This window comes from Pezoporus flaviventris, unplaced genomic scaffold (genome assembly GCF_033815535.1).
Source record: "Pezoporus flaviventris isolate CSIRO_AGI_PZ_B2104156 unplaced genomic scaffold, CSIRO_AGI_Pfla_v1 ptg000031l, whole genome shotgun sequence".
Taxonomy (NCBI): Eukaryota; Metazoa; Chordata; class Aves; order Psittaciformes; family Psittacidae; genus Pezoporus; species Pezoporus flaviventris.
The window spans coordinates 67,525,672-67,537,002 of record NW_026892579.1 but is presented as its reverse complement, the minus strand read 5'-3'; the positions used below and the strand labels follow the sequence as shown (position 1 = coordinate 67,537,002).

The window sequence follows — 11,331 nt, the reverse complement described above, 5'->3', positions numbered from 1 at the left end:
GAGCAGAACAGAACCCCCTCCCCTACCAGAACATTCACCTGTCCTTGGGAAAAGCAGCCCCCTGTGCTCATTTGGACTCCTGTTCCCATCATCACCTCTCCTGTGGGACAGGGTGTGGGATCCAGGAGAGGAGAGCAGAGCAGAGCAGCCCACGAGCAGGGGTTCACACAAGGCAGGTAAAGCCCATCAGTGCTTCTGTCAAAACCAAAAACTCCAGGGACAGGGGAAGTGGAGAAAGAAAAAGTTCAACTTTTTCCCATGAAAGTGGCTGGAAAGGAATGGGAAGTGTGGGCAATGGCAAAGGATTTCTGAGATTGCGGGCCTAGAATAATGTGTTTTAAAATTACCTTTCTTGTAAAAAGCCTGTTTGTTGATCAAAGACATAAAGGCCAAAATAAAACCTTGAGACTTGCATTGGGTCTTTGAAAAGAAATGTTTGTTGGTGCTTTAGCCCCAGGTCAGGACCAAACCCTTTTGAACCGGGGGAAGTTCCTGCCAACCCATTTCTGAGCCCACTGCACAAAGAGGAGGCTGTTGGGTGCAATATCCGGTGCAAGGAGTGGATCAGTGCCCAGGTACCACACAAAAGTGCTTCAGCAACCTCAAAGAATCACCTTTTTTACAACTGAATTTATTAATTAATGCCTTGTATCACTACACAGAAGATCAGTTTGTCAGATACACAACACGGCCCTACGCAGTCCTTGTTCTAGCCACACCTCCTTGCTGAGATGATGTAATCCTGGCAGGTGGTGATGTCAGCGAGCACCTTCTCTGCCTTCCTTCTGCATGGATTGTATCCCAGATAGAACCAGAGCGAATTAATCAATGGTGATGTGAAAAGCAGCTTAAAGCAGTAGCGTCTGCCAGGAAACACATTTGTGTGTTTCTAGGGTCTGGCTTTACATACAAAAGGTTCAGAAGTCACCACGTCCAATACTGTAAACTCAAGTCCTAGCACATGGATTGATTTTCTAATGGTCAGGATGCCATTACTTACAAATCCGTGTCCCAAAGAAATCTGGGTACAAGTTTCCAGGGTCCAGCTCTTAAATCGGATCCAACAAATTGATCTGGAAAGATCCCTAGGACTTTTGCTTGCCAATGTCCTCCCCCACGCAGACTACAGCATCACGCATCAACTGTCTCTAAAGCAAACCAGGCACGTTCACTTGGCTGAGTCTGAAATGCCCCTTTCACTGTTTTCAACACCCAACTCACACCGCTTAAGTGGCGGCAACAACCAGAGCCACAGCCAAAGAGCCTGGGTGACAAGAACCACACACCCACTGGAGCCACGGGGAATGAGAGCTCTGGAACTGACCAAACTGCTTCACCCTGCACGGATGGGAAGAACAGGTACTGAGAGAAGCCATCGACTCACACCGCCTACGTCTGACAGACTGTGGCCACCACCATGTACAACGGATACTGAATCACCATGAGCTTCAACAAAATAAACACAAAGAGTTTCAATTTGCCTCAAGAAAGCAAAATGCCACCAGGTTCTGTCTAGAAGCTTTATTGATACTTGGGGTTTGGGTTGGTTGGGGTTTTTTTTTGCCTTTTTGTTGGGTGGTTTTTTTTTTTACATTTCACAATGCATTCCACAGACTTGGTTCAATACAGCTTAACCTGCAAGTGGAGGAATTCTCCCTTATTTCTTGCATAACAAGGTTTTAGGGTTCCCAACAACATTTGCAGCATTAGATACTCGGTCCACAGATTATGAGAGTTTGAGAGATCAGAATCAACTACTGTACGTTTGTGTCACAAAGTGTATGCTTGTCTCTTGCTTTAGGTGTATGTGGAGGTTCCTTCCTTCATCCCCCTCTCGCTGCTTGTTTTAACCAGATGCTAGTGTTTACACAGACAGTTTGGGGTCCAAGCTTGTGTGCTGCAGAGCTAGTCCAGCCACCAGTCAATTCTCTGAAGTACAAAGCACTGTGGAGCAGCTGAAAGATCTAAGCTTTGTGAAACACATATATATATATATATATATATTGGCAATTGATAAAACAGTAAAATCACAATACAGCTATACTCATACCAAAAAGGCAAGATTTGCTTTCAAAACTTGCTCAAATGGTATAATTCTTCTAAAACATCTCAGTTTAGAAAATGGGCATCAACCTACACAGACCATACACCGTGCACACACTGCAGTGCCTCCGCTCCACCCGCCCCAGCCGGGAACGCCGCAGGGACTACCGCTGACGAAGCAAAATGTACAGCTTTCAACTCTTGGGTTAGCCAGTGCTGCTGCACACAGGATAGAGGAAGATGATTAGGTTAGATCCATACATAGCAGCTTAACGATACTTAGGATGATGAAAACACATGGCAGTCAAAACAGTTATTTTTGTTTTCCTCAAACACTGCGTTGCTAAAAAATAAAGATCTGTGAAATTGCACTGCAATGTCAAGGGGTTCGCTATTCCCTGACCCTCCCCGTGTCAATCCAAATGAGTAGTTTTTTTTCCCCCTTAAAAGATGAACTTCCTATCGGCACGCTGCTTCAGGCTTTTTACTCAGTTTTGCGCTTCAACCCAGGGATCTTTGCTTGGATCCTGCAAGAGGGAACAGAACAGCATTTGAGTAATGAACAAGAAGCAGGAGGTGTAAAACACAGAGCCGTAAAGCAGCAGCATGGCAAGAGAATGATCACAGCAACACACAACCCAATGCAACCGCTCAATTCTCCATTCCCTCCTCAGCTGCAACTGCTGAGGGCCCGGGTTTCACTGATGGGTTGAAAGACACAGATTGCTGGTAGAAGTCACACAGGATTAACTCAGCGAGAGCAGAGCTGATTTTGTAACCATTCCAAATTTAAACAGAGGACTTTTTCCTCCTAGGACCAGTGCACATAATGCATTTGTTACATACAGGAATGCCACAGGTACCGAGAACAATAAATGCTATTTATAAAGTGCAAGTTTACTCACTTAGCCATGGCATCTTTGACATTCTTGTTGACGAGTCCCAAATAATGGTCAATTTGGGCCTGAAACGGAAGATGACTGATGTTACCAGCAGCTCTTACACTCACTGTGCTGCAGAATCCCAGCACACAACACATGCTTCACACAGGAGACGGACTGTAACGTAAGGAAGGCAGGAAGGGGCTCACCCATGTGTCCCAGGTTAGCGCCCATGGCTTCAGCCACAGCACACAGCAGTGTCTGCCCCGGAGCAGCAGGGAGCAGCGGGCAGGAGCCCACATAAACCCACCTCTGGCTTCTGGAGCAGCCACTTGTGGTTCCCCGCCTCAGCTCAAGGCCAACACGAGGGTGCACAACCAGCCCGGGCCCTCGGTGCCTCTGGGCAGCACAGGGAAGGGAAGCGGCTTAGGGGGGCCGGGGCCTGGTAACCAGCTTATGCCCTCGGCGAGCAGCTTCAGCCCCTCAAGAGGATTGCAGAGCCCGGGTTAAGCCACACAACTCGTCCCTCCTCCTCCTGTCCCTGCAGAGCACCCTGCTCCCTCCTCGGAGCTCGGAGAGGAGCCCATGAGGCTCCACCATCTGCTCCGAGCCTTTCTGCTCCCTCCCCACGTCCCAGGTCCCACCCCCCTGCCCCGAGCAGCGTTGTTTGTGAAAGAGGAGAAGGAACTGCTAAGCCGGGGCTGGCTGCCCCCTCCTGCGCTGTGACCTGCGGCAGGCACCCCTGCTCCAGCCCGCCTGGAGCTGAACTCAACCGAACACCTTCGGCTCCTTCTCGTCTCTTCCCTTCACATTTGTCTCCCCGCAGGAGAAGCTCTGGACTGAGCCAAGCGTCTCCCACCTCCCGTTTCTGCCAGGGGTACAGATTCCACAGGGCCTCGTGAACCCTGACCGTCAGCTCCACAGGGTCCTGCAGAAACGTGCTTCCATCAGGATTAGCGCACTGTGCTGCCGCTTTGGTCCTGCCCCAAGCTGGATGAGGGCAGAGGAGGCCTCCAGGTTAATCGGGCCTTTGTCCTAACTGTTTCCTGGGGAAGCTTTCCCATGCTACCACTGAAGAGAGCAGGAGGGGAACCGCACACAGCCTGGGCTCCAAAGGGAACGTGGCACTGCCTCCTGGCTCAAGGCCTTTGAAAGGCTTTCAGAGTTTAGCAGATTGAGGTGAGCTCTGGGTGCGTTCGCTTGTGGCGCTGCTTCCATGGAGCCAGTTTTGTGATTCACATCAAACACTCACCTGATGTCTCTCATAAATAACAGGAACACTGAAGAGCGAGATCAAAGCTGGAAGAGAGCACAGCAGAGGTGTTAAGTGTTGACAGAAGGGAGGGTGCTCAGGTAACACAAACCCTGCCTTCCACACCTTGACTCTGCCTCCCAAAAGGTACAAGAAATAACCAAGCCACATGCAGCAACTGCTGGCTGCTAATTTCAGTAACCCCATGAAGCAGAGGCTGGGCTGGTCTCCAGGTCTCAACTGCAGCACCCTAAGGCTGGTCACTGTGGGTTACACACGTTCTTCAAAGGGGATGCCTCAGCTTCGGCCAGGGCCAGGTGGGTTCCAACACCTGAAGCTCTGCTCTGGGATACAAGGAACAAAACTGCTTGGGGTAGGACATGGCCAGAGGCAGCCGGTACCTCCTCCAGAGCCCCAGGCTAACCCCAACAGGGGTGAGCACAACAGAAGGTGCTTTCAAATGATACAAGTCTGAATTGCTCAGCTTGCTGGTTTTTGAACAGCACGGTTCAAAATGACCTGTTCCAGTGTTATCAACGTCCCAGAGAAAGGACACGGAGCTACCGCATCCCGCTACGTGCTCCAGAACACAGGAACAGCCCCCTGGTATCCAGCAGACCTCAGTGCTTCCCCTGGTTATTCCGTATTGAGCATGGTTTCAAACACTTACCCAGAATCAGCAATGTCAGACCATTAAACAAGGCACCAACATAAGTGAACACCCACATCAACACTGCAAACTGGAAAGGAAAGAGAAACAGCATGTGTCAGCCCAAGGCCTTGCCACTACAAGTGCTGAGAGCTTTAACCACACACAGAGAACTGAACCACCCCAAACCCCTTCACCCTTGCATGTCTCATGTAAAGAGAGAGGAGCAACTAGATGGCTGAAGGGCTCACTAACGGGATATGAGGTCCGGGTCATGGGCTGAATTCAGCCCCAGTCTGCAGTGACCACAAGCTGTGAGCTCTTGGTGGCTGCTCCATGCCCTCTGCATCATCCAGTGCTTTCAAACCCACGTTAAACAGCAATGGGCAAACACAGCTCCTACCTCCCACCCTCCAGAGAGATGGCACAAGACAAGGAAGTGACAGGTCTGAGGGCTGCTGTGTGACAGAGCCAGGAAGCCGCTCAGCTGCTGGGGTGGCAGCACAGCAGGATCCGAGCGCACCCAGGCTTGGTACCAACGATCAGTCACACTTTGGCTCAGCAGAGCTCTCAGTGAGCACTGACCAGGGCAGGCAGGGTTCTGTCACCCTGGGACTAAAACCTCTCTGGAGGTACACGGCAAGGCTGCGTTGATTGGCTTTTCCCTTTAAAAACCAGGAGCTTTGGATGCCACAACTTCAGAGAGGAGTCAACAGCGCCAGGCAATGGAAGCTGGCTCCAAGCTGGAAGCAAGCTCAGAAGCAAGCTCTGTTCACAGCCACCCAAACCCCCTCGCTGCTGCAACTGCTCCTTCACCCCCAGCCCAGCTCACACCCAGTCCCTGTTCTTACCCCAGCACCCACTGACTGCACTCACACAGCTCCTCTGCTCACCCTGCACAAAGAAGGGGGCTTTGGGGCCCCGCGCTCAGCCGGGTGGAGCGTGTCCCCAGCACACCTCTGACCTATACGGGGGGAGGCAGCTGGTGCTATTTCTGTGCAGGGTTCCTCCCCAAGGAAAAGCAGCCTGGTTCTTCTAGTGTTGCAGGGCCCACGAGGAGCTGAGCAGCAGCCAGGGGCTGGCTGCCACAAACAGAGCATGGACCAGGGCCTGGCTCCGGCTAAGCACGGCATCGCGTTTTGCTTGTGCAGAGACCCCGGCCCTTTCATCTCCTGAGCACATGGGCTTGGTTCGTGTGCAAGACACTGAACAGGCAGTGGAAGGTGTCCCTGCCCGTGGTAGGGGTTGGAACTGGGTGAGCTTTAAGGTCCCTTCCAACCCAACCCATTCTATGATTCTAATGACTGAAGGTGAAGCACTCTGGTGAGCAGGAGATGAGAGTGAGGAGAAGATGGGTATGAAGGACTGGGAAGAAAAAGCTGCATGCTGAAGGCTTGTGGGAGTGGGTAAGGATCTGCCCTGCAGCTGAGTCACCCTGAAGTTACGTATCCAAACATCCAGTTTTAGCTTATCGTAAGATGTAAAGTATCCAAACCAAACAAAACCAAGTGCCAACAGCAAGATAAGGGCATGACAATCAACACAAGCTTAACTGTGGGACCCCTGTAGCAAACTGAAGTTACTGCAAGAGCTTTGTTCAAAGTAGCTGATCCCATTCAAACCTCAGGAGCATTAACTGCGAGCCATGCACTTCTTATCTCTGGGTTCCTCCTCGGTGTGACACAGGCACCCCCGGTACAGTCACCCCTCAGGCAAGGCTGGTGTTGCCATGGACTGAAGGACTCTGGCAGGGTGACCAAGCCAAACACAGCTCATTGCTCCAGCCTCCCTCATGATTCATTCAAACCTTGGCCCAGTTCTGCTCTGCAGTGCCAGGGCGAGCACTGCCTGCCAGCCTCTGCACAAGGGACTTCAACAGAGCAAATGCTCTCCTTGCACAGCAAGCCTGGACACGCAGCACATCCTCCTGCCCAGCCAAGGGAGGGAAGTTAACTTCTAATGCAGCAAAAGTACCCCCAGCTCCGTGGTCATTCAGGCTGATTTTTCCTGCAGGCTTTGCATGCAGTGAAGTGTAGGTGCCAGCTTCAAGCACACACATCCTGCCAGCCAGCCACCTAACAGTGTGGAGAAGAGGAGGCTCAGGGGGGACCTGATGGCTCCCTACAACTGCCTGACAGGAGGATGGAGCCAGGAGGGGCTGGGCTCTGCTCCCAAGGAACAAGGGATGGGACAAGAGGAACCGGCCTCAAGCTGCACCAGGGCAGGTTTAGATGGAGCTGAGGAACAATTCCTGCCCCAGAGGGTGCTCAGGCATTGGAACAGGCTGCCCAGGGCAGGGCTGCAGTCACCGTCCCTGCAAGGGTTCACACCCCGTGGAGACGAGGCCTCAGTGCCATGGGTTAGTGGTGGCCTTGGCAGTGCTGGGGAACGGTTGGACTGGATGAGCTTGAAGGGCTTTTCCAGCCTGGTTGAATCTGTGATTCGATCACCTCCTCTCGTGGGCACCACCTGGCCAGGTGAGCACTGAGTAACGCTGCTGAAGACTATGACCGAGGCAGAAAATGCAAGCTCATGCAAGCAGAAGGTAACAGCTTGACTCAATCCCAAAGTCCAACCTTTATCAGCGCTACCCAATCCTATTCAGTGAGCACTGATTTTATGGCCCAAAGAAGATCAAAATCCAGGAGTTAATGTTTGGCTGGCACAGGCTTTGCTCCTCCCAGAGTCTGTCCTGACCAGCATCGGGCTCTACCAACTGCACGTGCAGTTTGTAATCCCCTTCACTTATTCATACTGGGTGGGAGTAGGAACCCTAAACCCAACGAGACCAACTTCCTCTAGCACATCAGTATGAGACACCAGGGCTACCAAAGCAAATGAAGTGCAGCTGAAACCTCAGACCCTCCTCCCACAGCTCCTCCTCTTCCCTTCGCACACTTTGTCAGTTAAAACACTGCTCTGGGATTAAGTGGAGCTGACCTCAATCCCACATATACACACTGGCCTCTGGTTTTTGTTCTCCTTAGAAAGGAGACGACTCAGCCTCTCAAGTGCAGAAGGGGTTACCTGGGACCCATCTAAGCACTTAAAGCTCCAGATGAAAAAGAAAGCAGAAGGCAACCCAGGACTGACCTACAGAGATAATGCTGCTCTTCCCACACGCTCAGGACCAAGGGAAAGCCCAGACCCAAGCTCAGCCTGAGCACTGGGATGACCCACACACCAGTAAAACCCCAGTGTATCTGATGGGCCTGCAGCGAGGCTTTGCCTCTCTCTTCCCAATGACTCATGACTCCCCAGTACCCAGAGCACACCACAGTTTAATGGCAAATCCAGCAATGTCCATATAGCAATTTCTTTACTATAAAAGAGTTGCAGCAAGGAGCTCTGCTTCTCAAAGCATCGACCGAGCAGAGGCAAAGCCACCATGGCCAGTGCCAGACCGGCTGTGGCAGCACATCGCCGTTGAGCAGGACAAAGTGCAGCTTCCCCTGGGCTCCCTGGCAAGGGCTCCTCTGGAATTGCTCCTCCCGAGCTGTGAGGAGCTTCTTTGAGCTGCATAAATATTTATAGTCCATTTTAAGACCTCCATGTCTGAAGCATTGTTTAATAAAGCAAGAAAATCCTTCACAAGACGGATTTTACAGCCAGGACTATTACACACAATAACCTGACCTCCAGACATCTCCTACATTAAAGCTCTCTAATTATACACAAACATGCTGCTTTCTACAGTGAGGATGTTTAAACTACACGAGCCAAGACATCTCTATTTTGTGTTAAACCAGGGCTGCTGTACTCCCTTAGACCCCAGCATCTCCATCACCTCCTCAGGCACAAGCTCTTCAGATCAGTAACCTGAGCTCATGAACTCTCCTGACATTCACTGGTTTCAGATAAGGTACCATAAATTACACTCATTAACGTACATAAAACGTTCTGAATGTCAGAAGAGAAGGGAAATGAATCAGTTGAGCTGAATAAACACATCTTTCCTATAGCCCATAGCGTTTTAGAAGTGACTGGAGTGCCTCGAAGGCATTCTGGCTGGAATTAATTCTGCTTCCTACCTAATCCCTCTGCAAGGCCTGGTTTTCTAAACAGTGTCAACTGAAGCAGCACTTGGCTGCCCACTGCTTCCTTTTCCTTCCCTGCAAGGGATCGGGATCTCTAAACAACCCTTATAACTCAGATGAAGGATCGTATCACAGAGGGCTTAATTATTAAAGAAACACAAGTAACCTTGTGGCTGCAAGTTTCTGTGCTGGCGTTTAGGCAGCTCAAACATGACTCAGCAAAGTTAATTTTTCTTTGAACACTGAAACTCAATGCCCTTAAAAAACCCACAATAGACAAAGGGGATGTCCCTTCCCTCCCTCCCACTCCAAGTTTTAGTTATCAAATGCAATTCTGGCTGTGGAACAGTAATTCTTTTGGCCAAGGCTGTGGCCTTGAGATGCTGCAGAGATGAATCCCAAGTACTCAGTTCTGTGAGACACAGACTTCATACAGCCCAGACTAATGGGCAGTGGCAAGAGGGTTTATTTAGCCATCAAAACACATCAAACCCCAGCCTAGCATCTCCCATCTCCTCTTCCCTTTGGAGAAAATGCATCTTTATCACCAGCAGTAGACCCCAGGTAACAACCCCACTGCCCCATAGAACCATAGAATCACAGAATGGTTTGGGTTGGAAAGGACCTTAAGATCATCCACTTCCAACCCCCCTGCCATGGGCAGGGACACCTCACACTAAACCATCTCACCCAAGGCTCTGTCCAAAATCATCCCTTCGTCCATCATCTCCCCTGTCTCCAGAGGGACAGGACTCACTGCACTCACATCAGGTGCAGCTTTTCCATCACAAACTCCGCTTAAGTTGGATCATAATGAGAAACTGGATCAGAAACTCTGGGTAAGATCCTGAGATCCAACACAGACTTTACAAGCTTCCCTTTTCCTCTCCCTTCCCCCAACCCTACAGCAACTCAAAGGACTTTACAAAGCACTGAGTAAGGGATTTACTTTCTTCCAAGAAGATTAAGCAAACTGAGAAAGAAACGGCCAACACATTGTACTTGGTAAAGGAAACAACTGTTTGAAAAACAAAGGAACACTATTAGCTTGAAAGGAGGGAATGTAATCCTCACAGAGCAGAACTGAAGGGTTTGCAGCCAATTCTAACACTATTATGCACTGTCAATTTTGCTCTGCCACCTTTAATAAATAAAGTGTTACCTGGAGCTATTCAAGGTATCTGCTGGGCAGCACTGCACACTTCAGGTAGAGTAACTTGCAAACCCCGTTTCAGTGATGTGCAGGACTAAAAGCAGCAGATTTCTGCTGTTCAGCACCAAAGAGGAGGTGTAAGGCTGAGCTACATGCAGCCAGGGATTATGTCAGTTTCCCATTGGTTGTTATTATACTGGCAAAATGAAGTGGAGCTAAAGTTATCCACTGTTACTGCAGGCAGCACTTGATGTTCAGCTCAGTGTGGCTAACAGAAAGCTCTACTTGCCAAACAAAAAGGCTCATTACTTCCAACACCCCAACAAAAACTCCTTATTTACTTACACAGCGCCAAAGCTGCTATTGTTCCTCCACGTTCCTGAGGACTAGTGGGCTTTGCAACCCAGGTCAGCAAGGGACCTATTTACACAAGGCTGCTGCTTCTACGCTGGAGCAAACTTACCTTCAGAGAATCAACTAAGTCATCGACTAGGAAGAGACGTCTCAGCTCTTTGACTGTGCCATTAATGTGACCAAGCACAACGTTACTGTACTTCTGAATAAGCTCTTCAGAGACAGCTATATCAGACTCCAAGTAAGCCCTGCAAGAAAGAAGAGCTTATGAAACTTCGCTGTAGGAGTACTGCCAAGCAGTGTCAACATATGTTTTATATATATAACATCAACATGTGTTCCCTTGAATTCTATAAAGGGAAAAACCTCACTGTATAAGGAATGCTAAAAACAGTTCTTACAGTTAGTGATAGCAGTTCTTTTAAGATAAAGATAAAAGCTCCTATCTGGGGAAGTGTTCTTTCCACCATTTTGAGGCTTCTATCTGTAGTTGCAGTGGCCACAGCAATTTAGATTCTTTAATTAGAGATTAATTTAACTAATTTGCCTGTTGGAGGAAGAAGGAGCAATGCAGCACATCTGTAATAGGGCACTCATTTTACAGTTACTGCAGTTGCTGAGCTTTTGTTTAGGGGGGATTCTGATTTGGGGTGGAAAGCTGAAAAATGCACATTGGAGGCTCCCATGGCTGTCATTAAGGCAAAGCCAAGCACAGCCTTGCAGCGAGCCCAAAGCAAATGCAAACACTTCAAACAGTAACTACAGCAGGCAGCCGTTTCAAGGCTGCATTCTGCTATCCATGCTTGGCTCCAATCTGCACACCCTTCTCTCAGCTCATCTGCAAGATACTCAGTACCTGAACCACAAATTAAGCCCCTTTCATACACTCTCTTCACTGTCGAAATTCAAGTAAGAGCAGCCTCGTAGGTGAAGGTATACAGGTAAGAAGCAATCAGGTATGT

The 11,331-nt window shown here is 49.7% G+C and overlaps 1 protein-coding gene across 6 annotated transcripts in view; it reads right to left on the bottom strand.

Moving 5' to 3' along the window:
• Positions 1-1,506: 1,506 nt before the first annotated feature.
• RTN4 (reticulon 4) overlaps positions 1,507-11,331 on the bottom strand; it is a 47,889-nt gene continuing 38,064 nt past the window's right edge. For all 6 annotated transcript variants that reach the window (XM_061461667.1, XM_061461668.1, XM_061461670.1 and 3 more), the window contains 5 exons: positions 10,479-10,617; positions 4,847-4,916; positions 4,177-4,223; positions 2,949-3,007; positions 1,507-2,570 (listed from right to left, as the gene is read on the bottom strand). In XM_061461667.1, coding sequence (XP_061317651.1) covers positions 2,528-2,570; positions 2,949-3,007; positions 4,177-4,223; positions 4,847-4,916; positions 10,479-10,617 — 358 coding nt within the window. In that variant the 3' untranslated portion in view covers positions 1,507-2,527. The remainder of the gene's footprint in view (positions 2,571-2,948; positions 3,008-4,176; positions 4,224-4,846; positions 4,917-10,478; positions 10,618-11,331) is intronic.